This window comes from Aspergillus pseudotamarii (assembly GCF_009193445.1).
Source record: "Aspergillus pseudotamarii strain CBS 117625 unplaced genomic scaffold BDV38scaffold_12, whole genome shotgun sequence".
Taxonomy (NCBI): domain Eukaryota; kingdom Fungi; phylum Ascomycota; class Eurotiomycetes; order Eurotiales; family Aspergillaceae; genus Aspergillus; species Aspergillus pseudotamarii.
Window position 1 is genome coordinate 382,204 of NW_022475026.1, and position 26,773 is coordinate 408,976.

The 26,773-nt window shown below is 49.4% G+C and overlaps 8 protein-coding genes across 8 annotated transcripts; 2 read left to right on the forward strand and 6 right to left on the reverse strand.

Moving 5' to 3' along the window:
- Positions 1-1,885: 1,885 nt before the first annotated feature.
- On the forward strand, positions 1,886-5,841 carry BDV38DRAFT_280283 (uncharacterized protein; the record flags this gene model as incomplete). Its single annotated transcript, XM_032059270.1, has 3 exons — positions 1,886-2,410; positions 2,478-4,388; positions 4,444-5,841. The coding sequence occupies 3 exons, from the start codon at positions 1,886-1,888 to the stop codon at positions 5,839-5,841; spliced, it is 3,834 nt and encodes a 1,277-aa protein (XP_031916349.1).
- A 113-nt stretch (positions 5,842-5,954) lies between these two features.
- Positions 5,955-7,900, reverse strand: BDV38DRAFT_240312 (uncharacterized protein). Its single transcript, XM_032053881.1, has 3 exons — positions 7,690-7,900; positions 7,320-7,636; positions 5,955-7,244 (listed from the first exon to the last, which is right to left on the reverse strand). Exons 2-3 carry the CDS (start codon positions 7,457-7,459, stop codon positions 6,467-6,469), a joined length of 918 nt encoding a protein of 305 aa, XP_031916350.1. The 5' UTR covers positions 7,460-7,636; positions 7,690-7,900; the 3' UTR covers positions 5,955-6,466.
- Positions 7,901-8,812: 912 nt separating this feature from the next.
- On the reverse strand, positions 8,813-9,826 carry BDV38DRAFT_240316 (palmitoyltransferase YKT6). The gene is made up of 5 exons (XM_032053882.1): positions 9,769-9,826; positions 9,541-9,706; positions 9,152-9,474; positions 9,026-9,087; positions 8,813-8,978 (listed from the first exon to the last, which is right to left on the reverse strand). The coding sequence occupies exons 1-5, from the start codon at positions 9,787-9,789 to the stop codon at positions 8,963-8,965; spliced, it is 588 nt and encodes a 195-aa protein (XP_031916351.1). The 5' UTR covers positions 9,790-9,826; the 3' UTR covers positions 8,813-8,962.
- BDV38DRAFT_240321 (putative MFS multidrug transporter) lies at positions 9,810-12,108 on the reverse strand. Its single transcript, XM_032053883.1, has 4 exons — positions 11,892-12,108; positions 11,592-11,824; positions 10,710-11,527; positions 9,810-10,646 (listed from the first exon to the last, which is right to left on the reverse strand). The coding sequence occupies exons 2-4, from the start codon at positions 11,820-11,822 to the stop codon at positions 10,088-10,090; spliced, it is 1,608 nt and encodes a 535-aa protein (XP_031916352.1). The 5' UTR covers positions 11,823-11,824; positions 11,892-12,108; the 3' UTR covers positions 9,810-10,087.
- Positions 12,109-13,915: 1,807 nt separating this feature from the next.
- BDV38DRAFT_290530 (putative C6 transcription factor) lies at positions 13,916-16,058 on the reverse strand (the record flags this gene model as incomplete). Its single annotated transcript, XM_032061503.1, has 3 exons — positions 14,981-16,058; positions 14,611-14,900; positions 13,916-14,525 (listed from the first exon to the last, which is right to left on the reverse strand). Exons 1-3 carry the CDS (start codon positions 15,917-15,919, stop codon positions 13,916-13,918), a joined length of 1,839 nt encoding a protein of 612 aa, XP_031916353.1. The 5' UTR covers positions 15,920-16,058.
- A 2,391-nt stretch (positions 16,059-18,449) lies between these two features.
- On the reverse strand, positions 18,450-19,258 carry BDV38DRAFT_28312 (uncharacterized protein). The gene has a single exon (XM_032059970.1). It carries the CDS (start codon positions 19,095-19,097, stop codon positions 18,654-18,656), a length of 444 nt encoding a protein of 147 aa, XP_031916354.1. The 5' UTR covers positions 19,098-19,258; the 3' UTR covers positions 18,450-18,653.
- A 390-nt stretch (positions 19,259-19,648) lies between these two features.
- Positions 19,649-22,940, forward strand: BDV38DRAFT_269278 (uncharacterized protein; the record flags this gene model as incomplete). The annotated part of the gene is made up of 4 exons (XM_032056940.1): positions 19,649-19,907; positions 20,022-20,235; positions 20,297-20,357; positions 20,388-22,940. 4 exons carry the CDS (start codon positions 19,649-19,651, stop codon positions 22,938-22,940), a joined length of 3,087 nt encoding a protein of 1,028 aa, XP_031916355.1.
- A 520-nt stretch (positions 22,941-23,460) lies between these two features.
- On the reverse strand, positions 23,461-26,239 carry BDV38DRAFT_290532 (transcription factor domain-containing protein; the record flags this gene model as incomplete). Its single annotated transcript, XM_032061504.1, has 4 exons — positions 23,461-24,236; positions 24,288-25,288; positions 25,338-25,849; positions 25,903-26,239. The coding sequence occupies 4 exons, from the start codon at positions 26,237-26,239 to the stop codon at positions 24,044-24,046; spliced, it is 2,043 nt and encodes a 680-aa protein (XP_031916356.1). The 3' UTR covers positions 23,461-24,043.
- Between the last annotated feature and the right edge of the window lie 534 nt (positions 26,240-26,773).

Consider the following 26,773-nt stretch of genomic DNA (forward strand, 5'->3'; position numbering starts at 1 on the left):
ATATTCGGAGCTACTCGCTTGAAAACAGACCTTCCATTCCTAGCTCCAGCAGCTTCTTATCAGTCAGGGTGCGGACGTCTTGTATAAGTCTCCACATCAACTCAATCTTGCCGTGGGCCGCCTAGATGTCATTAGTGGGCATTTTGCAGGTGGGATCGCAGCAAATTGCAAGATGATTATGAGATCTAGGCCTAATAGTCTTTAATATAAACTATCAATGACTGCTAAGTGGGGAAGGCTTCGCCAATGCAGCAGCTGGTTAGCTGTGAACCGTGATTCAGCACCAGGGCGGGGTATTATTATAATTTACACATTATTGGACCAGACATAGGTGTAACTCCAGTCTTGCTTCGCCAGAGCAGTAGGAACTAGGAGATGTACATACGTTTTCAAGGTTGTCGGGTGAAGGCCGCGTAGCTGAGACGAAGAAGCATTCTGATATGGGAGTGATTAAAATTCCTTGTAAATGAGGGACTGTGGTGTCTAATGATGTAATTGCTGTACTGAAAATCATGGAGGGTATAGCTGAGACGTGCATGCGTGGGGTATTGTGGCTTGCGTTGTCGAAATCGATAAGCGAAGGCAAAGATCGGTGTTTCCTGAGCGATCCAGATAATATCAAACTCAAGCTCTAGTATATCACCGCGTACCCCTTGACAGTCAACATCAGCAGTAACTGATTCCATATACAATGATCCCATTGAGACGGGCAGGGAACGCTTTGATCAACAATTTCTTGTGCCCTTCCTGGCAGAGACAAGTTCTATCATTATCAGTCGCAAGCATGGCACTTATGTGACGGCTTATATGACTAAATACCCCAATGTTATACTTCATAGCCAGGAACCAATACCTCACTGCGGAGGTCCTCCCTCCCGTCGACAGACGAATTGGTTGGAAGCTGGTTCCCGTTAGGGATGGCAATGGTAAAGATATAATACGTGGTTGCGAAGTATGAGCATTCTGGGCCTATTGGAAAGGGTTTGTAGACTCCACCAGTCAACGATTGCCTTTTGCGTATAGACTTAAAGTACTTAGCACCGTTTGGACTCCTTCAGAAAGCGGGCATCCTGAAGAGTAATGCATCAAGAGAATTATCATCTCGGTACTATTTCAGCCATGTAATCTCCCAAAGAGACTAATAGTTTCTTTGGAACATAGTAGTTGACTTAGGTTGGGGTTCAAGGCTCAAGAGTGTCATCACGGCGAGTTGATATACATGCAGCTTACGATCCCGACCAAGTTTCCTTTCTACCAGTTCATCTTTACGACATATTATATATATGTGAGCATACAATCTAGGGAATAACCATAAACGCAACATAGGTATTGCTTCTCTCTTCAACGGCGGCCGAGTTAACGATGTGAGCACAACTTAAAGATATCCTTCAATATTTATTAGTAAAAAGACTTCTCTTAAATATATCTAAGATTAGAGTGGAGCATCTATTACTAAATAAGAAGATATGGATAAGAAGATAAAAGGTACGTATCAGATCAATAAAAAGGTAGTTTTTGCTTTCGAGTACTACTCAAGTACTCTTAATGAGTCCAAGAGGCCAAGCCCTAACTAAACCGTATCCGACGCAGCTGCATGATGACAGCCTCACCTTTCCCCCACCCTGATTTTCTCGGCTATGCTGGGGTATGTCTAACCCACTAAAGACTAGCATCAATTGTAAGTGTTACAATTAATTGGTGTGTCTGTGGTTGGTCAAAACAAACTGACTATCTAACCATACATGTCCTGGCCCCTCAGCCGCGCCAAACACACTCGAACATCGGAGCAAAACTTCCCGCACGCTTCGACCACCTTCCATAACCTTGTCTGCAGGAAGATTGCCTTAGGGTTTTCAGTAGAAACACTATATAAACTACTATCAGGATGCGTCAGGAGCTAAAGGCGTGGGGAACAAATGTGAAGTCTCGTCTACTCCACAGACCCAAAACGACCCAACCTAGCAAAGCAGGGATTACTCACGATGACCCCACATCTTTGTCTCCAGCACCACCCGCAACCAGCCAACATATCATAAACCAGGCCAAGGAATCGCCCTGTCCTCAAGATTTATGGCAAGCTGCATATGACCAGCTAGACCGGAAGGAACAGCAGTCTTTGTCCACGTTGAAATTCAGTCCAAACCAACTAGGAGACAACCAGAATGGGCATTCCCCCACAGAGGCCATTATAGAGAAGGTCATTCAGGGGACCAAACAACAATACGAGGAATACCAAAATGGGAGTATCAGGATCCGGAGGTCAACAGGCGAGGATATTGATCTTCGAAAGCTGTCGCGCAACATTATCGATGCGGCATTGTCCTTCAAAGATATTGTTAGTGCCGTTGTCACTTATGATCCCAGCTGTTATGCAGCAAGCGCTTGGGCTGTTGTCTCGCTTGGTTTGACAGTAAGTCCTCGTGGAGTGTAAACTATCTATGCGGCAAATCGATTAATAAGGAATCCGAATTATCCAGATGACCAAAAACCGATTTGACCTGCGTGATGCCCTATTTGATTCATCGGAGTTTCTGGCAGATGTTCTTGCCCGGTGTGCCTATGTTGAAAAACAAATCTATAGTGATGAGGCTTGGAAAAGAGCCGAAGTAGGACACGCCATTATTGGAGTTTACAAAGTAATCCTCCAATATACAACAGAAGTATTAACTGCTCAACAGCCCAGTATGGGACAGTGGATACAGGATACTATTGTCGGAATAACCAAACAACGTCTCGCGGAACTCCAGTCATCTGTCAAAGAAAAAGAGCAATACCTGCATCAATGGGTTCAGATGGATCAACACTTGCGCCATAATGAACAAGCGGAACTTCTTTTAAGCCAATGTGACAGAATAATAGAGTCTGTGCAATCACTCATTCAGAATTTCAGCCTCCCCATCGCAGAAGGAGCCAGCTATGACTCCTATGATAATCAACATGAAGATAAATGCCTTCCTCAGACCCGGATTGAACTTCGTCGACAGATTATAGACTGGGCCGGGTCGCCAGATGGTAAATGTATATTCTGGTTAAACGGTATGGCAGGCACTGGAAAGTCTACTATTGCCCGCACAGTTGCACAGTCTCTGAGGGAAAGGGGGCTACTGGGAGCAAGCTTCTTTTTTAAAAAAGGAGAGGCGGATCGTGGTAATGCGAAAAGATTTATATCGACACTTACAAAGCAACTAATTACCAGTCAGCGTCAGTTAGTGCCAGGTATCGTGGCGGCAATTCAGAACGATCCAGATATTGCCTCAAAAACCCTTGACCAGCAGTTTGAGAAGCTTCTCCTTCAGCCATTAGCGAATCTGACACTAGATGAACCTGCATCCACGGTGATTGTGATAGACGCGTTAGATGAGTGTGAACAAGAAGACGACATAAAGGTTCTTTTGGACCTCTTGCCACAGGTGCAGCAATCTAGGTCTCTACGTCTACAGGTCTTGGTCACGAGTAGACCCGAGTTTCCCATCCGGCTTGGGTTCCAACATCTGGAACATCAGAACTTGGTGCTTCATGAGCTTCCTACTCTAGTGATTGAACGTGATATACGGCTATTTATCCAAGATCGGCTGGGGAAAATACAGCACGAGCATTCATTGTCCCCTGGCTGGCCAGGAGAAGATATCACGGAGACTTTAGTGTCTAGATCCGTCCCTCTCTTTATCTTCGCCGCTACCATGTGTCGCTTTATCGGGGAGAGATATCAGGTACCGGAAGATCGTCTTGATGCAGTTCTCAAGGATTCAGCATCTACATCTGGCTCCCAGATGGAAAGAATATACCTACCAATATTGAACAAACTACACGAGGAGACCGAGACAAGCGACTTTCCAAAACAACTACAGGATGTACTTGGAGTTATCATTCTTCTGGCAGCTCCCCTTTCAGTTGAGGCCCTCGCACGACTTATTGATACTCCAGGAAGAAGAATTCGCGCTCGTTTAGCAGCATTTCACTCGGTTGTTAGAGTGCCTAGCGACGGTCATTCCCCGGTCCGCATTCTGCACTTGTCATTACGGGAATTTCTTCTCAACACAACAAGTATTTTCCATGTCAGCGAAAAGGCATCGCACCGGAAAATAGCATTACACTGCCTTCGCGTCATGGAATCCGGGCTCAAACACAATATCTGTGGTCTACCAAGCTATGGGACACAAGGTGCAGAGGTTGATACTCAAAGTATTACTACTTATCTCCCAGCAGAGTTACAATATTCCTGCCGTCACTGGGTGTATCATTATAAGCAAGGTAATGACCAGGTATACGAAAACGAAATACATACATTTCTAAAGAGACACTTTCTTCACTGGTTGGAGGCGATGAGCTTGATGGGTTCGATATCGGAAGTGGTCAGTATGATAAACACACTACGGTCAATGACACAAGTAGGTCTATTTAGTCCAGTATAGGTAATGACTAATGACTAATTGAAGCCTATAGAGCGACATATGCTCCGAGCTTTCGTTATTCTTGGATGATGCAAAGTCTTTCGTATTGAAAAACTATCACATCTATAACGATTTTCCACTCCAGCTATACTGCTCCGGGCTGGCGTTCCTACCAACACACAGCATCATCCACAAAACATTTCAGGAAAGCCAAAGATGGGTGCATATTATACCACACGTGGAAAGTTCATTGAGCGCGGAGTTACAGGGCCATCCCGACCGGGTTCAATTGGGAGACTCCCCACCGGTTGGCCAGATGAAGGACAACACCATCAAGCACTGGGACTATTCCAACTCAATCGTGTCACTAGTCTTCTCACCCGATGGCCAGATCATCGCATCCGGCAGCAAGGATAATACTATTAAGCTGTGGGATCCCAATACTGGTCAACAGCTGCGCATCCTAGATGGCCATTCAGACTCGGTTGCGTCGGTAACCTTTTCATCGGATGGAAAAATGCTTGCCTCTGGCTCCTATGATTGTACGATCAAGCTCTGGGATATCAAGGCTGGCCAGCAGTTACGTACTCTAGTCGGTCACTCTGCCTCAGTTGTGTCCGTAGCTTTCTCCCCGGATACCCAGATACTTGCCTCTGGTTCCGACGATAATTCTGTTAGGATCTGGGACACCAAAACCGGTAAACAGCTACGCACCTTGGAGGGCCATCGCGACTGGCTTCAATCAGTGGCTTTCTCACCGGATGGTCAAACAATTGCCTCAGGTTCCTATGACAGTACTATCAAGCTCTGGGATACCAACAAGGGACAGGAGCTGCACACCCTGGAGGGCCATTCTGGCCTAGTTGGCGCAGTGGCATTCTCACCCGATGGCCTTACGGTCGCCTCCGGCTCCTATGACAAGACTATCAAACTGTGGAACCCTACAACGGGTCAGAAATTGCGCACCCTGGAAGGCCATTCTGGAATAGTTCGATCCGTGATCTTCTTCCATGACAGCCAGACCGTTGCCTCCGGCTCCTATGACAATACCATTAAACTCTGGAACACTCAAACAGGCCAGGAGCTACGCACCATAGAAGGCCATTCTAGTCCAGTTCGATCCGTAGCCCTGTCACCGGATAGCCGAATAATTGCCTCCGGCTCCTACGATAACACCATCAAGCTCTGGGATACCCAAACCGGTCAGCAACTACGCACGCTGGGGGACCATTCTATCCCAGTTGACTTCGCACTGGAAGGCCAGACGGTGGAATCAAGCTCTCTGCTATCGGTAGAGGATGGCTGGGTTTGTTTTGCATCCGAAAAGGTCTTATGGCTCCCGTTCGATTATCGTCTGTTTTCCTCTTCCGTGGCGAAAGGGAATACGCTTGCCCTTGCGTATCCAGATGGACGAGTTTGTGCCATGGAGTTTGGTGCACCTGTGATGTAGTTATTTACTATTATATCTCTATTTTTTGCTAATTTACAGATACCGAGGTGCACGACAGAGGCCATCACCACGGTATGAACGGACAGCCAGGCGATGTGGGCAGAAAATTACATTTTCAAACGGAACAAATGAATAAGGCTGTACTCGACAAGCTCGTCATAGCTAGCAAAGCTGGTATCTCGCTCTATATACAAAACGTCTCTATCTCTGTACAAACAGGCGCTCTCATAAGTCTCAACAGTTCCAGCGGGGAACAACTCATCCAGTGGGGTAAAATCGGAGCCACCACCAGCACACACCGGTCTGAGCATAGGAGTAAGAACCGGGTAAATCCCCCGGTGTCAAGTAGTATTCCCAGAACAAAAGGAATGCATTCTTTCGTCATGAACCCGTGTGTCCGTTCTCCCCCCTCACCGCATGGGAACCGGCCCGGTCAGTGAGGTGGGTACGGCATGCTTATATATAAACTTAGGGTTAGGGCCCGGGTAGGGGACCAGTTCAACCCGATCCGGTCATTTACTGCCACTCCCGAGTGGGTCGTCATCAACCGGTGGGCCAATCCCATCGCAGTGTGAGTTATTCTTGTTTTTCCTTTTTCGCCTTGGCGATAAGATAGGGATTTAACTCAGCCCTCGGTTTCATACTCCTCCCCGCATAGCTGAAGTTGTTGGTGCAGGAATGCTCGTCCTTCGGTATTGGCGAATCCACCGATGCCAAATGCCGGAATAATCCGGCACATACGTGTCAGGGATGCGCCGATCCAGTCTCTGCTGACCCGCGCAATTCGGTCGCGGGCGGGGAGCTGCATCGGTCGGTTGTAAAGGTCTAGGCCGAGGAGGTGGATGGGTGTGCTGACGAGCTGGATGGAAGCAGGGATGGCGAGTTGGGCGAAGAGGATCTTGGCGTATTCGCGGGAGGCAATCCAGTCGGGTACAGAACTGGATACCACAGCGGGGAGGTTGAAGGAGCCGAAGATGGTCAGGCCGTCACGGAGAAGGAAGGCGGAGTAGGTTGCGAGTGGCATGGTACGGATGGAACGGCGAAGGAAACTGCCCTTGGAGACGGCTGTGGGATTGGGGATGGGGTTGGTTGGCTTTGCAGCTGGGGGGTGACCGAAGAGCTGAGCGAATTTAACATCCTTCCAGATGCCCACGGACGAGTTGACGACGAATGTGGAGAGGAATGTCGCCATTCCCGAAATGGCGTGGTCGACATCAGGGTAAACTCGATCCAGGACGGTTTCTGTAGCGTTTGCTGCTGCGAATGTTGCGGTGTAGAGACCCCAGACTAGAAGACTCGGGCGGGATGTAAGGAAGGTCGCTGGTTGAGTGATGGAGAGCCACAGATGTCGGCGGAACGCTGGCAAGAGAGGCTGGTTGTGTGATGACTTCTCCACGACAAGGCTAGGATACGGTCAGCAATGCTGTTGGGTATTTCCCTGACTGGTTGCGTTTATCAACGATGTAGGGCAAACGTACCGGTCCAGAATCATGACGGCCGGAGTGATCAGTGATGCTGAGCCTGCAGCAGCTATTACATCTGCTGTGAGGAGTTCCGCTAAGCGGTTCCTCTGCATCCTGAAGGGGAATGCTTGGTGGATTGGGAAGTCTTGTTCCATGTTGATTGCGGTAACGTGCTCTCGGGTTCAGGTAGACAGTCGATTCATATATTATTTACCGGGGTAACGAGGGATATCTTCAGGGGTGCGTCGTTTCAGGCGTGTCACCGTATACGTCCAATGACTCAACAGAGGAAAAGAAAAAAAAATAATCAAAAGAATGAGGAACACAAGAGTCTTTGCTGGTTCGTTAGATATAGTTATGTGTGGAGGGCTTCCGGGGAACTCACCTATTCTCGCTCAAACGCTGGGGTATACTGGGTTAATGATAGACAAAAGGAAGGAACCTGGGGCTAGATAAAAAGGAAGGGATAAATGAAGGAGGGGCTCTATGAACAACCATTGTACAAGTAACAGAAGGAGATCAATCCCAATGACGCCCAACTGTCAAGCCCACAATATTTACAACGAAGCATGAGAAATTCGGCGCACGCGACCAATCAGACACGACCGGGCCGGGAACCCGGTTACAGTCGGGGGTACTGAGCGGTACCACCATGCCGAAAGGTGAGAGTAATGGAAATTCAAGCTTCTTTACCGACTGGGATTAGAGGTGGATCGCCTTCTAGAAGACGATACGAGAAGAGCGAATTGGCGGACGCGACAGTGTTGGACCGGGTGGAGTTGCCCTAAGGGGGCTGCCCTGCCCTAATGTGCCCTAATCTCCGCATTGATCTACGGCGTACGATAGTGCGAGGGGGATTTTCTGATCGTCTTGAAGGAATAACGAGGGCATTTTGTCGCCGAGCGATAAGCCCGTCTCGGTATTAACTCGGAAGCTATCATTTCGCGACTCGGAGCTTCGCGGAATGTCGTCCAGCCAAGACAGCAGCATCGTGTACCTTTTATAGCCACGTGAGCGAGAGTGCAACACGCCCGGGGCACGATCTGAATGTTTCATCCTTATCACCGTACTCAGCCTCTTTGTCAATGTGTTTTGTAACGATTTGCAAATTCCATCCAAAGTGGAGCGGACTATATGCAATAGGGGTCCACCGGTACAGGTGATAAGCTGATAAAAGATCGGTGTACGTCCTGTTCCTGGCGGCGGGACAACGCACAGGGACTTGTCAGCATGGCTCGTTTCAGGCACCGCATCGACAAGAGAATAGGGTTATCCTTCAGAGAGTGGTGCCTGATTACTAGACACCAGGTCTATACGTCTATACCAAGGTAAAACCACCGGAACCGGGTCAACAAGAATTTCATGTTCTTCTAAGTGTAAGTGGGGTTGGAATATGGTGAGATTTATCTTCACAATGCTCCATTTACCTTTCATATACGGTTAATCCACCGCCAGCGCACCAAATTTCAAGCCAATAGCCTACTGTATCAAAACTAAAGAAAAAAAAAAAAAAAAAGCGAATGCCAACGATGGCTGCAATAAACAAAGAAAACGCTTCGAACAGGTTGAAATCAAGCAGTCAGGGGATGGAGAGACTCTCCCAGTGCGGTTTACAGTGATATTAAAAATGTTTTTCCCCCGCTCCCATAGGATCTCTCTTACATAAGAATGCAACTACCGACTGTCAGCGTACATACGCAAATAGGGGTAATCGTCCATACCAGCTATTCTGCTTTTTGGCAGAGGTGTAGAACATCTTCGATTGTGAGGACAAACCCTCACTCTGAAGCCCAGTTAGCTCCTGTTCTAGACCCACATGTCACATCCACCGGAAAGGGATCGTTTACCTTATTAACCAGGTCGTCAATCTTCTCTCCACGCTCCAAGACGCTCTCAATCGTCTTGTGGAGAACAATCTTGGTCTCGTCCAGCTCCTTCTGAATCTTCATGATACTGTCCACCTGGTGTGGGTCCTGATACGCCGAGATGTATGTCTTCAGGGAGGGGAAGGAGACAGGCTGGGTGGAGGTGCCTGCGTTGGGGTTGAGGGTGAGGAACTCATCGAGGACCTTGGAGAGGATCTGATGGGCGGCAAGAGAGGGATATTCGTTGTCACTGATGATGACACCGGCAATGCCTTGGGTCCGCGCATACACGTGGAATGTGAAATCTAAGCACAAGAGGGGCGGTCAGGGGGGTGTTGCCGGGTGGCCAGTAGGCAAAGGTAAGCACTTGCCTTGTTCTTGGATATCTTGTCTCTGGCCTTGCTTCGTTCTTTCGGCGACCGTCTTGCTGAACATGGTCATAAACTCGCTGATGCTACCCCTGGTGAAGCGCGAGTAGCTGCTGAGCTCGCGCTCCGCACACAGCTCCACCGCCGGCTGCTGGGCATTCTGTAGGACCTATCGAGCAGGAAGAAGGTTAGATACATACAGCCCTCCAAGAGGGACCTCCACAGACTCACTCCAATATAGAGAATCTTCATTTTGACGGGCTCCGAGTGGTTTCAAGGATGACTGACGTCGTTGACAGTTGGCTGAAGTTTTGCGGGGATCTAATCTCGGAGGCGGAAAAGCATCTCGCCTCACCGCCTTCGCCCTACCTTATTCGCTCCGCCCCCAATTTTTCAGGCAACCACTCACATGCTCCCGTTTGTAGCTGTTGATGGTCAGCCTCAAGCATTAGGCAGATTCATATTCGTCCTCTCATGATATCGAAGTATTACAGTATTCTATGTACAAAACGTATCCAGGGTCATATGTCCAAGTGAAATATGACCCACACTATGTATTCCGACTTTCGGCGGTCAATGCCTCTCTTTCTTCCACCGTCAGATCACTCTTTGCATGATGAATCCGCACGAAGAACACAACAATCAGCCCACCGACTAGTGCCAACGCTGTCTCATACCAGAAAACAGCCTTAAAACTCTTAACCTGGCCAAGGTGTTCTGTTTCTGATTTGACAATATCAGCGAACCCAAGAAAAATGGCAATCCCAAAGTGTAGAGTGCAATTGATCAACGCCCCTGCCAATCCCTGCTTGGCCTTCGGCAGATGAGTGGTGATAAAGATGTTGGAAATGTTGAAGCTGATATCGATCCCGACTGTGCCACAAATCATAGCGGGGAACACGAAACCCCAATAGATCCCACCTTCGGGAATCACGGCAAAGAACAGCCCCGAGCCGGCGTATCCAATACAAGAGATAAGCATGAGGAGCGTTCCCGAGACTTTGTGCATAATAAATCCTCCTGCTGTCGCAAGGATGAGACCTCCGACCGCCATGGGGACCGTCCACGCCACGATTTGTAGTGGGCCTGCACCCATTACATCGGACATGCTGTAGAGAAGGTTAGGACAGGCCTGGAACGCGGCAGAGCAGATCGCACTCAGATACACTTACTATAGAACGGCATATAGAAAGTATATGCCCAGACTCCCGTAAAGGCAAAGCAGTGCAATGACCAGCGGTGTCAGATATTTGACTGCAAACAGATCTCCCGGAAGTAGGGGGTCCTTGACCACCCAGCCTTCAACGTAGACCATCAGCCCCAAAAATATCACTCCCAATGAGAAGCAAACTGGGATGTATGGTGTCTTCCATCCTTGTGGTGCGTAAGAACTTTCCGCAATCGCAAATACGAGCAGGACCGCTCCTGGTACGGAAAGACAGCATCCAGCCCAGTCCATTTTAACGTTTGCCTTTTTCCTCTCCGCAAAATCGCTGGGAACCGAGAAATAGGAAGAGATAAAAGTGACTGCGGAAAGAATTGCTCCAATGAAAAAGTACCACCTCCAGCTAAGGAACTGACTGCACAACCCAGAGAAGAAAATACCGGCGAAGAACCCCAGTGCGGCGCATGCGCCGTAAACGCTGAAAATGAGATTCTTCCGTGGACCAGGTCGATATGTGCTGCCCAAGATCATGATCCCAGACGGAAGGAACGCAGCAAGAGCAAATCCTTGCAGAGCTCGGCAGATGATTAGCATTAGCCAGGTTTGAGAAAAGCCGGCTAGAATTGATGAGGCTGTCAGCCAGCCTGCCCCTGCAAGGTAGACCACATAACCCCCGTACATATCTCCAAGTCGACCGAATATGAGAAGTGTTGATGTCACCACGAGAGACAGTGCGGTTGATGGCCATACCACCGAAGCTTCTGGGATGTGCAACTCCTTGACCAGCGTAGGAACGAGAACATTTGAGCCAGATATGTAATATTCCTAACGATGCATGAATTAGCTCTTCTGAGATATTTGACTAGCACGTGAGCGACAAGCTTCATACCGCAAGAATCTGGGACATGATAATGGAGAATGCAAAAGTCAGTTCCGACCAAGTATTAGAGAAGCATGCAGGACGCTCTCGACCAAGGCGCTCGAGATCTGCTAAGTCCGATTGCTGCTCTAATTGTGATGGGGACTGTGGTGCCCCCAGACTTGGAGAGCCTGTCTCTCCAGCGGACTTCTCCATATTTGGATCAGATCCACTGAGTGGTGTATCTGCAATGGGTGCCATAGCTGGCTGGTGTTAGCTTTGGAAAATTGACAAAGATACAGTCTGCACTGGGGGGATCCTGTTTTATACCACGTTCGGCATTTCTTTTACTAATCGATTCAAGGAATCCTCAAGAAATTTTTAACTACCGATGCATCGTCAAAACACCACGATCCGCACTCTGGAAGGCGTCGAAAAGCCTTGCCTATTAGGAAGAACCGGTTCGGAACATGCCCACAAGGTGGCCAATAGCTTCTAGCCGGAAGCTGCAATTGAATCGCACATCTCTCCACTAACACTATCGACGAATTTTTCCACTCCAAGTAGCTTAGTGGCCAAGATGTCAGTGTGTTTTTAGCCCTCAACTTCCAACTTCCGCCTCAACTTCCGTTTTAGGAAGTTGTCGGGAGTGGGGCAAAACCACAGCTTCTCGCCTCTTTTGGTCCTGGTCCATGAATGCCATCATATTTTCGTTTACTACTCGTTTACCCAGCATATCTCATTGGCTTTGTGGAAAGAACCTCGTTCCGCGAATTAATTCATCGAAGTCATTAACCCCCATTATTTGTGGTATCGCAGCCATCCAATGCTATACCGCTATAATTCTACCTCGGACAAGTGTTTATTTGCCGCTTAGCGCCACCATACGTGATCTATAAGTATTCCTCTCGCACCGTCTTTACTTCTCCCTCTGATTCTCGTACTCGATACACCATGATGAGAAAGAATCACTACTCCACGCCTAACAGCGGAATGATTCGTGACAAGGCTTACCAGGGGTGGCAAAGAAAATCCCAATAAATAAAATCAGGGGAATGCGTAGACATGGGACTGTGTAGGCTATCTGATACCATGATACTATACATCTGAATGCAGCCAGTCTTGTTCAGTTGCTGCTTGGTACATACCGCACTTTTGGAGACCCAAGCATGATAACCCCAGATTTCCCCCCGCCCAAGCCATTGAAAGTTGCATCTTGGCGAGGCTTAGACAATGTGGGCCAACGCTCCAGAAGCGCCGACAAACAGTCATTCGAATCACCCAGAGATCTACCTGTTAGTATTGGTCTCTATACCCAGGCCACGCTGGGTTACTGTCGACAATAGGGAATTAATCGGAGAAAGCCCGATCGATGATGCAGGGGGGCCTAGAACAGCAACAGGCCCCTATGTCATTTTTAATTGTTATTGCTCCGTACATGAATGAGACAATCGAAATGCGACTTGCAATGTCAAGGCTTCGTTGACTCAAGTCATGGTAGTGGTTGCATTGTGTGTCTGTGTTATATTAATTTATTCTCCTATATGGTTCCCGAACTGCTGAATCCCCGTATGATGACGCGCTATTCTTCTGCCCTGGCCTATGTTGACATGATTTCCAATAAGTCGTGATTAACTTTGAGTATGTTCAAATCGGAAACTTTTCTCCGGGAACTACTATTACAAGTCAAGATCGTAGTATCGGACTGTCCCTGGTCTCTGCAGAACGCAGCGCGAGACCATCAACGGCAAAGACAGGCTCGGCTGATGAACAACTGTAGCATCATAATTGGTAGGGTCAACCGTCCCGCAGTCGATTTCTAGACGGCCACGTGGCGAACATTGCTGTCCACCCTCGTTCCTCTCGCCCTCATAGCATTGCCCCCATCTGCCCCTGCAAGATTCACCAAAACTCAAAGCAGTGCGGTACAGTTATCAACGCTATACTATTGGCGGGATATGCAAAATATAGCATTTTTCTCATTCCAGCTTTCCGCTAAAATTTTAACAGCAAGCCTGGAGTGTGGGTATGATAGCTCCTTTGGTGTTGTGGTCAATCAAGTTATCATGTTTGATGTACTTCAAAAAGAACAGAGAGAGAGAAAGAGATAAAAAACCAGCTTCTTTCGGTCATTGAAGTGTACTGGTGATTTGGTATTCATCTAGCTCATAGTGCAACATAAGTATCTGTTGCTGTTCGATCTTGAGCGTACCTAATATTGGTTCGGTGGATTGTGAACCTCCATTATTGGGTGTAAAAGCTATCCACAAAGCTTGTTGGTCATGATAATATTTAACATACTGCATTACATTATATGAAAAGATTGATGAAAACTACCTTTGCAGGCCATGACCTTATGATCCATTGCCCAACCCCCATGAAATGTCACTCAGCTCGCCGAGACTGTACCAACCACAAAGATCCTCGATAGAGCCAAGGGAAGAGCTATTAGTTGTGTCGTTGCTCGGTACGTAGCTGGCTAGATCAAAACTCTCGTCTCCTCCACCGCTAGACGGGCCAGTGCTGGAGCTAGGTGTCGCACTGCTCTTACTCACCCCCGACCCAATTCCAAGCACTGTTTGAGCGATCGTCTGTATCTCCCGCACATTCCTTGCGGTTCTCGGCCACACCTCGCCCAGCACCTTAAGACATCCCAGTGTCATCCGGATCTGATCTCTTGCGGTTGACAAGTTGGTACCTTTCAGTAGAGTAGTGCAGGCTGACAGTAGCGCTAGCGTTCCCTCACTCACCATGCAGGTGGTAAATGGCGTATGGTGAAATTCAGGGAGTGGTAGCGCCAAAAGCCGGATCTGGGACTCGATGGCTCGTAGCACGCGCACGGTGTGTACATTAACGAGATCTGGGATCGGTGCGTCGAGGGGTGGCTCTCGGGCACAGCTTGACACATTCTCCACGGCATTGAACTTCAGGGCTGAGAAGGGTCGGTGTAACCCGATGGTGGACCTAAATGCGTTAGGACTACGAGGAGACCTTACAAGTGTTGCAAGTTGCAAGGCGGAATGTGGGCAGGAGGAGAGGGGGAATTTACACATCAATGATCAAATGGGCTTGAAACATTAGCTCGTCGATCTTTCCGTCCTTATCCATGACCTGCTTCCGATCTTTCGGCAATAACAATCGCCATCCATCCAGACTACAGTCCGCAGCTTGGACGACGTGCGTCGAGTCTTCTTTGGTTGCGATCTTTGGTGCTACGGCTATCGCTGATCCTGCACATTGTACGGCTCCGATGAGATATGCAAAAGATGAGAAGTGAATGGGCTCGGCGGAGAATTCCCGACAGTTGAACTCTTGCAGGGTGCGCGGCTCGGGTATATTCTGGCGCCAGGTGAGCTATCTCGACTCACCTAGAACCTCGGAAGGAGGCATCCAAGGGAGCTGTGGGTGTCAATACTTACTCCGGACTCGTATTCCAGCTCTTCGCAAGGTAGTTCCACCGTAGACGTAATATTCGCAACTCGAAAATTCATGGTCCCCAGCGTACCGGTGTAATAGGCGTCGATGATGTACAACATCCACCATGTCCGCCTCCAGCATTCCCTCAGCACGGGATCGTCGCGCCCATGCGACGCCGCAAAGTCCGACAGAAACATCTTCAGATCAACTGCAAGACTAGTGGCAGCGTCCATCTCCAGTTTGGCCGCGTCCTTATAGTCGTGCCAGAATAAAGCCATAGACAATAAGAGTCGACATTGGACCATAACAGGATCAGATGATGATGCTTGCAGAAAGCAAGCGTCAATGTGGTCTCTCAACGATATTGACCATTCCCGCGAGGTGTAGATATATCCGATCAAGCGCATCACAGCTAGAAGAGGTTCGAAGCTGGACTGTCTGTGGGGATCTTCATACAGTCTTGCGAGGTGTTTCTGGGGTAAGAGAAAGGGGTGACATCCATGGAATTTCTCATAATATGCATTGATCAAGGAATCGTCCTCAATGCCACCAAGATGGGCGGTGCCTGTGCCCGGAAGCGAGATGCCTAAGATGACATCGCCAACCCTGATCGTTTCGCCGGGCTCATGGTGAAGATCTTCGACCATCAATGGAGCGGGGTGCTCCTGGGTCTGCTGCATCGTTGCATATCGTTGACCACTCGAGTCAGGAGTTGGAGATGTTCTCTCTCCCGCTGCAAGTCGTCGACGACGATCAGCCAGGGCTGCGCGGTCGAGCCCACCGCGACGAGATCGTGCATAGTTACACTCCTGTCCGGTTTCAGCGCAGCGCGTACAGCGAGGACGTTTACCATCGCACTTTGAGTGACGCGAGCGACAGGGTAGACATGCCAGCGAGGAGCGCGTGGCTCTACCACTATGGGAGCTTGATCTAGAATCCATGGGGTTTCATCGGCGATATGGTCGTTGATCCCCGCCGGTTTGAATGAATGGCGGGTATTCGGGTATTAATACGCTTCGGGTAATTATTGATACCGGAAAGATACACATCTTCAGTGGTGTGAAGCAGAATGTACGTACCGTACCGTACGGCTCTGGATTGATTAGCCTATCCATCCATTGAACCTATACTGGAGAAGTATGTAGCTAGAGAAGGCTGCGAGGTCCTTAAGACGCTGGGTTCGACGTAACATTCTCTATTATTTTCGGATAATTAGACCAATTGCATTCGAAGCTTCTGAGAAAGACATGTCTATCCAGTGTCTACTACGTAGTATATTGTCCTGATCGGATTATCAAGAACGGCCGCAGTTAACGCTGTTTTTGGTCGTCAATTTGCCGATTTATCTCCATGAAGAAATTAAGGCTAAAGAGGCAGAAGACGATATAGGGACAGATAAGTGGGCTAAAGTGGTGGGTCATGTGAATCATCCCTCCAAATAATTTTAAGTATATCAATAGATTCTATGTCAAGTATATATATAGCCTCAATCTAACCCCTCATGATAAGAACCTAGGTTCCCCACATACATACCACCATGCTCAAATTACATCTGGCTTCTAATAAAACCCTGTAGATTTACATACATTAGCATAAACATCTAGGAGACCTAGTGCACACGGCATGCCCCAACTAGACACTTCAATGATAACACTATTATTTGATACAAGTGGACCACCAGCATCACTATGGCAGGTGCCGATCCCACCTCTGTACACAGTACATAATTGAGAATTACCCCACGGCCTATCTGCATACGCATGCTTGCATTCATGTGGATCAATAACCAACGGCTGTATCTATGAAAGAGTATTACTCAGGGGCCTATTGCTAAATCTTTCGCACTATCCAGCAAGGACACACTGCCGACGCGCAGCGGGGAGCCAGTCTGGCAATGCGCATCGCTTCTGATAATTATTGTACTGTATGGGTGCTACTAGGGTGAGAACAGCAATGTCATGGCTCCAGGTATCTTCGCAGCGACCGGTGTAGTCTGGATGGATTGCAATTTTCTTAACTGTATGAAGCTCCCGCCTGGTATCGAAATTGTACCAGTCGCAACTCCGAGATCACTTGGTTGCGTCCCAGCCACGTAGTGTGCTGCTGTCAGGGCTTTTGTAGGAGGACCAATAGCTGCTCCACATATATGTGAACCACACTAACGACGGCTGGCCGTACATGGGAATTGACCTAAGGTGGCAAGGATACCTCCTACTCTGTCCTGAGCCGATTGACTGGCCCAAGCCAAATTGAAGGAGGGCAAGGAAGCAAGAGTATCAGACATTTCTCATTTATATGAAAGGGATACGTGCCAATAAGAACTTATATCGGATTGGTGGTGGTTGCAATCTTGGATTACAACAGCTACAGATTGAAAGGCCGTGGAAGGGCCTTTCCAATATGTAGTGGCAGTTCCCTTTGAGATTCCAGGTATATGTCCCTGAATAAGCCAACACCAATTTCCATAGGAGAAGGCCTTCGTATGGTGATGATTGAGAAGGTGCACGGCATTAATGCGATGTATTGCCAACTACATATCCCATTGTACATACCCAAGTGTTTGTTGGGATACACCTTGAATTGTGAATGTAGTTGTTCTGTTCCTATTACTTTCTCTTGCAGTTCATATCTCGGCCTTTTGCGTATACTGTTTGATTACTCTCCTAAAATGTGGATTTCTTCCTCAGGAACGTGCTATGGAGCTTGTTATCCGGATTGAATAGTTCCGTTCGGGTGCTGATTTTGCCCAGCTGTGTAGAGAACATCTTCAGTACCATTAGCAGTTATGGTCGTCTAGGCAACATGCTGACAACCTCGTAGAATCAGGAATGGCCTTGAAAGTACTCATAGGGCTCTAACCATTTACTCCGTGCTACACACTTTGCCTTAATTACAAGCTGGATTTCCTAAAACTCTTATGACGATGTATCTCACGCTAATTCCACCAATAGAAGTATTCCACTTCCTACCTCTGATTCACGATTTATAAGACTATTCGGATACTATAGTTGTTATCTCCAATCCCAACAAGCAGGTTTGAAAGCACATAGAATATTATCTGTCGGGTGAGTATAAGCTGTGAAACAAGAAGAAGCTTGATGGCGATAAGCGAAATCAGAGTTGATTTTCTTGGCAGAAGGACACCTATCGTGTGCCAATGCAATAATGACGAAAGACACCAACTCATTATGGAACATAAGTTCCCCGATCCTTGTTGGATTTGAGACATCATAATGTAAGACTCTCGATGCCAATTGTAGAGGTCCATTGGAGCGGCCTTGACATTAGCTACTTGTGCAAGGATGCATCCAACTACGTGTAACCGGTGGTCAGAGCCTTTGTCGGTCCGTGGTGACTATAATTAGACGGCGAGGACCGATCAAGATTCTAGATGATATACGTCAGGTTGGACGACCTCGGTAGAGGATCGGATCGGCAATCGGAGGGCAACCGGAGGGTAAGCATCTGGAACACGCCTCACGGTTGACACAATCGCGAGTGAACACCAGGGTCCGTATATGCGGATAGTTCTGAACAGGACTAATAGCAAACTGACTCGTGGTCCCATTGACAACGGTCGGTGCCAGAATCCATATTCCGTCTACTGCGGCATCGAGTGATCGAGAACGTTGCATCGCAAAGAAGGTTTTGGCTGTCCGTATCTGCGGATTTCTATCACTGAGGCCGACCAATGACCTCTTTGTGAATCAATTTCATGGCATCGGACCACTCACGTGTTGACAATCCTTTGGTGTTCCGACGGATTGCCATGTGTGTCTTGCTGTTCTCTACGAAAACTGTCCGGGGACCAGACTCCAGAGTGGAGAAATAAGCTCTGAAAAGGCCCTCCAATCGGTAGTAAATCCCGCCCAACGATCGAGGTCCAGTCAGTATTCTGTCAAAGGTTCTGCGTGAGTACCCTATCTGGCATGGATGCTCTTCCGAAGGAGTTGATAGATCTAAGCCAAGATGAATTGGCAACATGCAAGACACACCGACCGGCTCGAGACCGTTCAGAATTGAACGGCTGAGGGCTATCATAACCGAGTCGAGAAGGTGCATTACTAGTAGTCGTGCCAAGCACAGAAATTTGTGCGCTCCCCACCGGTATCGTTGCATTCACGTAGTGGGGGGAGGAAAAATAAATACGAAGTTCGGTTAACGAAGAATCGTGCCTGTTGTTCTTGGCAGGCGGAACGGAAAAAATCCAATGAAATAAATGGGTGGCAAAAGCGGTGACTGGCGGAGCACGTGCCCATGGGGTTGATTCAAATTGGTAGGGCTTCGTTTTTGGTGCCATGAATGATGATCCACCTCGACGAATTCGTCATCGGTCCCAAATTCTTCCTGTTGCCAATCCCCCCGTATATGATCCGTTGGTCTGGGCGCCAAGGCGCTCCCCGCTCCTCCTCCAATAACTGTCATGCTACATGTCTAGGCAATGGCACGTCCTGAATTCAGCCAAAGGCTAAAAATCGGATCCCCTCGAACATCTTGGCCAATTCATTGTAGGCTCGTTAGGGATGACTTAAAAAGTCTCGATCCCCTCCCACTTCGTAGAGAATCGAATTCCTTTCCCCCCCCCCCCCCCCATCAGTATCGATCGTTCCACGATCTGACCTACGTCAGTAGATACGTCTGCATAGGGGCACAGCAAAGCTTCCTCACCCATGACGGGCGAAAAGAACACTGGCTCTGGGTCCGGAGACTCTCCCTTGAGTCAACCGGCCCATAGTCTTCCGTACGATGTCGTGCTCAGAGAACTCGGCACTCGAATCGATGAGGGTTTGAGCACGGAGGAGGCGAAACAACGTCTTGGCCAGTATGGTCCCAACAAGCTGGAAGAAGGCGAAGGCGTCTCCGTGGTTAAAATCCTCGTCCGCCAGGTCGCCAACGCAATGATGCTAGTTAAGGGACCCACTTTCCTTTGTCATGATCCCCCCCTTCGTTGTATAGGAGCTCCCAGAATCTGATCCAATTCGTCGTTGTAGGTCCTGATACTGGCCATGGCGGTCAGTTTCGGTATCAAGTCATGGATTGAAGGCGGGTTCATCTCCGCCGTGATTGTGTTGAACATCGTCGTCGGCTTCTTTCAGGAGTATGCCGCCGAAAAGACCATGGAATCGTTGCATTCGCTGAGCTCGCCAACCGGTACAGTCTCCCGAGATGGTCAGACCTTCTCGGTGCCCTCCGTGGAGATCGTTCCTGGTGATATGGTTGAATTGCGAACGGGTGATACAGTTCCGGCAGATATCAGGTAGGTCCTCTGTGTATACCGGAATTAAGTTGAATAGTGGCTAACAGAGAAATCCAACCAGATTGGTCGAAGCCGTGAACTTCGAGACGGATGAAGCCCTCCTCACCGGAGAGTCACTCCCCGTCCAGAAAGAATACGACACCACTTTCAAGGAGGACACTGGCCCCGGCGACCGTCTGAACATTGCCTATAGCTCCAGCACGGTCACTCGTGGCCGTGCCCGGGGTGTGGTTGTCGGTACCGGTATGTCCACTGAAATTGGTTCTATTGCTGCCGCGCTGCGGGCTAGCAACAGTAAGAAGCGCCCAGTGAAGCGTGGCCCCAATGGAGAGACCAAGAAGCGGTGGTATGTCCAGGCGTGGACTCTTACTGGAACTGACGCTGTCGGCCGTTTTCTTGGTGTCAATGTTGGAACTCCGCTGCAGAGGAAGCTGTCAAAACTGGCTATACTTCTGTTCGGAGTCGCCGTGCTCTTCGCGATCGTTGTCATGGCTGCCAATCTGTTCAGTGACAACAACGAGGTTATCTTATATGCGGTCGGAACTGGTCTTAGTATGATTCCTGCGTGCTTGGTGGTCGTTCTTACCATCACGATGGCTGTGGGCACGAAGCGCATGGTGGAGCGGAATGTCATTGTTCGTAAGCTAGACTCTCTCGAGGCCCTTGGTGCAGTGACGGATATCTGTTCCGATAAGACGGGTACCTTGACTCAGGGCAAGATGGTTGTCAAAAAAGCGTGGATTCCCTCGAAAGGCACATACTCCGTTGGCACCTCCAACGAACCTTTCAATCCCACCGTTGGTGATGTAACATTCACTCCGGTGTCTCCGGCGCACTTTGATGATGAAAAGGAAGGGGAACCGGCGGCGCAACCCGAGGATCTCATCCCGGGGAACCGCCAGTTGGAGGACTTCCTCGACGTGGCATCCATGGCGAACTTGTCTCATGTCTATAAATCAGACGAAGGAGAGTGGCGCGCTCGTGGTGAACCAACCGAAATTGCCATCGAAGTATTTGCCTCGCGGTTCAACTGGAATCGTGACCGATGGACTAAAGGTGAAGGCGCTGTGTGGCACCAGAAAGCAGAGTACCCCTTTGATTCCACTGTCAAGAAGATGTCCGTCATCTTCACCAAGGTCACTCCACAAGAGGAACGTTCCATGGTTTTCACCAAGGGCGCTGTCGAGCGTATCATTGATACATGCACCACTGTTATCTGGGATCAGGACTCGTCCACACCTGTGCCGATGACTGATAGCCACCGCAACACGATTCTTGAAAACATGGAAGAGCTCGCTAAACTTGGTCTCCGCGTGTTGGCCTTGGCCCACCGGCCGTACAAAGAAGAGAGCCGTCTGCTCGAAGATTCCGAAGTCAAGCGTGAGGATGTCGAGAAGGATCTCTGCTTCCTCGGACTGATCGGTCTGTATGACCCTCCGCGCCCAGAAACAGCAGCCTCGATCGCAGCCTGCTACCGTGCCGGAATTGAAGTCCACATGGTAACTGGCGACCACCCGGGAACCGCCAAAGCCATCGCACAGCAAGTGGGAATCCTCCCTGCCGATCTCAGCACAGTGGCAGCCGATGTGGCCGACGCCATGGTCATGACTGCCGGTCAATTTGATAAACTCACCGATGACCAAGTTGACGAACTCCCCACCCTACCGCTAGTCATTGCACGCTGTGCTCCCCAGACCAAGGTCCGCATGATTGACGCGCTCCACCGTCGCGGACGCTTCGCCGCCATGACCGGCGACGGTGTCAACGATTCCCCATCTCTCAAGCACGCGGATGTCGGCATCGCCATGGGCCAAGCCGGATCCGATGTCGCGAAAGACGCATCCGATATCATCCTCACAGACGACAACTTCGCCTCCATCCTCAACGCAGTCGAAGAAGGCCGTCGCATCTTCGATAACATCCAAAAATTCGTCCTCCACCTCCTCTCCGAGAACATCGCCCAAGCCTGCACCCTGCTCATCGGTCTCGCTTTCCAAGACCTGGACGGCCGCTCCGTCTTCCCCCTCTCCCCCGTTGAAATCATCTGGATCATCATGATCACCTCCGGTATGCCTGACATGGGTCTCGGCATGGAAGTCGCCGCCCCAGACATCATGGACCGCCCGCCACAAGACAAAGCCGGCATCTTCACCTGGGAAGTCATCATCGACATCCTCGTCTACGGCCTCTGGACCGCAGCCCTCTGCCTCTCGGCCTTCTCAATCCGCATGTGGGGCTTCGGCGACGGCAACCTCGCCCGCGGCTGCAACAGAGAATGGTCCGAAGAATGCGAGCTCGTCTTCCGCGCCCGCGCAACCACCTTCGTCTGCCTGACTTGGTTCGCCCTCTTCCTCGCCTGGGAAATGGTCAACATGCGCCGCTCCTTCTTCCGCATGCAACCCAAATCCAAGCGCTACTTCACGCAATGGATGTACGACGTCTGGCGCAATCCTTTCCTCTTCTGGTCCATCATGGCCGGCTTCATCACGACTTTCCCGATCCTGTACATCCCCGTCATCAACAGGATCGTCTTCAAACACAGCGGTATCTCATGGGAATGGGGCATTGTCTTCATCGAAGCCATCATTTTCTTCATGGGTGTTGAACTCTGGAAATGGGCTAAGCGCGTCTTCTTCCGTAGACGTGCTCGTCGTGCTACCGGGTCGCGTCCTCTGGCCCAGGAAAATGCTCCCCAGATGCCTTAACATTTGCTTTCCCTGGTCTCGTGTCTATTGTGGCCAGGGAACCTTTCATCATTGGGTTTTTCCGTGCGGTATCCGGGTTTCGACTTATTGGTTTTGTGGACGCTTTTAGTAGTACTAGATGTTGGTTTGAGAGGGGATAGATGGGGATGGAGGTGTTGGTTTGTTTTCGTTTTCGTTGTTATTCGTGCTTGTGCTTTTGCTTTGCATTTCCATTTTGTTCTTGTTCTCGTTCTCGTGATTGTTCTAGGATGTTGTGCTTGTGGATGCAGTATATCTGTACCCCGTGAACAGAATCCGGTAGGTAGATCTGTAGCAGCAGTAGTAGGTAGTTTAGGAAAAGAATGCCACTTCGTAAAAGGGTTCTGGGAGTCAGGTAAGACGCGTCTACTAGGCCCCTCCCCTGAATGCGGTATTTGTTTACTGGATGATTTTATTCCCTCGTATAAATATGTAGTTAGGCCGTGCGATTGGTCGGTTTGGTATTAGCCTTCGACTAGTTTGTCTCTATTTTTATATCTATGCCTCGTTCTAAGTACACTCACTACAACTTGTGCATAAAAAGGATAATTGACCGAAGTCGAGTATTATATCTTCGCTGGTGACGGGGTAGGTATAACATGGCATGTAGCCCTGGATTGGATGGAGATTGACACGTCGTCCAATAAAGAAGTCTTTCCGATGAACGGGCCGAGGTAACGCAATTTGGTGCGGGGGAGTTGCTTGTGGAAGGGTTGGTATTTGATGAGATCTGTTGGTGACAAGATCATGGCGAAGCCAGGGGAGAGCCCTTGGAGCCCGGTCGCTTTCCTACACAGCATTGCTGGAGTGAAAGTAACCCAGCATAGTACTTGGTGTATAGTCTTCCACTCTCGGCTTGGGGGTTCAAGGGTGGTTCACAGGCCATTTGTAATGAGGGTTTTCGGCCTGGGGCTGGATTACATTGAGCGCCAGAGATCGGTCGTCGCGATAGGCCTGGTCGTTCATGATGTAGTCCACAACGAAGGGTCAATTTGGTCAATGCAAGCGCTATGAGCCGGGCTGGGGACCTGTGGTTGGTCGTCTTGGCCTCGGTGTTTCGGTCCAGCTGGCTTTCCTTGACCTACTCAATGCAAGCATCCCGGAATGCTCCGTGGATCGAGCCCATTGCTAAGCCACTGGCAGTTCACTTGAGAGCCCGACAGCAGAGCAACATCTGAAGCCAGTGTTCCAAGCACAGGAAAGGTCCCCTCTTCTTCAGGATATATATAGGGCGTGGGAACAGGATTGGTATCCACCGTAGTGGTTGGAGTGAAATCACTGTCAAGTCAGATAAATGATCGGTTCAAATGCATGGGAAGGGAATCATACTCTAACCAAGGAAACGAATCGACTAAAACTTGGTTCGTGTCTACCACTGGATCCGCGGCCAACACCGCCTGCTTGGCCACCTTCATCAAGTCCATACTTAGAATCTTTGTCACAGTGTACCCAGTATGCTCAATATCATCTAAGCATCTGATGCCCTGCTCCACCATGGCGAATGTTTCATGTGCCTTGTCCGGTTCTGTTCCCAGGTTCATCACGTTGTAGAGTAAGGTCATGATGGCTGAGACCATGTACGAAGCCAGCGCCCCGTCGTACCGGATATCGGGAAACCGCCGGAAATAGACGTCGTGGGCCAAACTGATCAAATTCCGCGCTGCCGCCGTCGAGTTGTCGATGCATTCTTGTAGACGAATACAGCCTGCAGCGATCCGTTGTGCTTCACTCGTGGAGGTGAAGAACGTCGTTAAAACTAAGGCCGGTCGGTATAAAAGCATGCGTACAATGTTATAGGCGAATCCCAGACTCAGGCGCTGAATTTCTTGCCAGTCTTCGCCGACGGGTACGGACTCATCAAAGAAGTGCAAGTACTCAGGCAGACATCGGGTGGTGGCTTGTAAGGCTGCATCGTATTCGAGGAGAGTCTGTTCCACCTTTGCCGTGTCCGCAAGACTTTTGATGCTGGCGGGAGAGTAAACGTCCACTGAAATGTGGTCGGCGAGTTTGGCAATGTCAGCCATAACCCTAGTCCACGTGCATTCAACTGCCGGTGGATGAAAAGGCTCATCCATGTAACATGGGATATCTTCGGGATACGCAGTGTCAATCTGGTTGTCGGACAACGAGGAAGGTCGGCCCATATACACAGACGACAACCGCTCGAAGACATACATGATCCAGAAGGTATGACGTAACCGATGCAAATGTGGTTCTCGACCGCAAGTCACTTGGGATCGATGGAGACCTAAGACCATGGCAGTTCGAGTAGCATGGCCCAGATACAAATAAGCATCGTTCTGCCGCATGAGTTGCAACGAATACATGGCCTGGGATGTCAACATACATCCAGATAAGGGAAGCTTGGGTTATGCGTACCTTCAATAGCATCAAGTTTACCCCCTTGACACTTGGCTCCTGCATGAAGATAGAGCCTTCGGACACTCGACTCGAAAAGTACTCGGCCCATTCATCCGCTCGGTTTTCTTGCTCGCTTTTTTTCAACCTGATAACACGAGCCCCTAGAGCCAAGACCATGAATAGAATTTCTTGGTTCTTCACCGGCCGACCTCGTATCGGAGTTTCCCACATCTGCTTCCAAGAATCAATGATCTCCGTATACACTAGCACTGGCATCTGGGGGTGGACGATTCTAAAATATGCTTCAATAAACACATCCCCTAGCGCTTGAGGGAGGAATGCCTCGGCCGCCAACCGTGACCGGCGCAGGTCTCCATCGGCATCAGCTGTGAACATGAACCTCTCCACGCCCCATTTCAGTAAGCCATCCGGGATCGGCCCCGTTCGACAGCTGAGTAGTGATTCCCGAGAGGGCGACTTTTGAATTCGCTGATAAATCCTTTGCAGGAAGGCGCATCCCGACGACGGGCCTGAACATGGTCAGCATTGATCAAGGTCTTCAAGATACATCAGGCGTCCTCACCGTAGAATTGGAAATTTCCGGTCTCGGGATTGGATACTCCAATGCCGGCCCTCAACTCGTACTGCCGCTTGTAGTGGGCCGGATCGTCAACGAGGCGGATATTTGGACTATCCCCAGGCATCGCTGGAGATTGTGGGGCAGGTAGTAACGTTGCTGGAGTTCGCGGTTGTTCTCTGTTTTGGCGACTTTTCCTGTTACGTATGCTACCCGTCCGATAGACGCATCTTTGAGGATTTCGGGAGCAGGCGTTGCATGGCTGTTCACCGTTGCACTTAATTTTCCGCGAACGACAATGTTCGCAGGCCCGAGAAACACGCTCCCTTGGGGAAGGAGTCATCGTGGAAGAGCATAGAACCACACCGGCTTATCGGTGTGGTTGTCTGCAACGCTGAATGAAAGTGATATTTCTGTGCTTTCTAATCAAATGCTTTGTATGCACATCGGGATATCATTAAACCGGTCCACCACATATTTAGAACCTCGCAATCATTGGTCAGATTGGACAAAGCAATCTCTTGGCTCCTGATATCAACCCGCTGATGACTTTTTCTCTTCAGTGGTATAATTGCCAAGAAAACTATCAATCGCTGGAATTGGTCTTAGTAAAACTATACCAAGAGAGGGGATACCAGAGATGGCCAACTCACCTGGGTTACTCAATTAGGACATTATCTCTTGAGCCGAGGAAGGCAAGTAGTTGGAGTAGGAAAGGTGGAGATGAAGCGATGGAACTAGCTTATGAACTGGTGGATTAGTCATCTTACTAAGGTCGGCTCGATTTGTCATCAACTTGCCGGTCCTTCGTCTTTGTTCCAGTGACCAAAACAATATACGTATATCTCCGACTGGGGGCGACGCCAAGATCTTACAT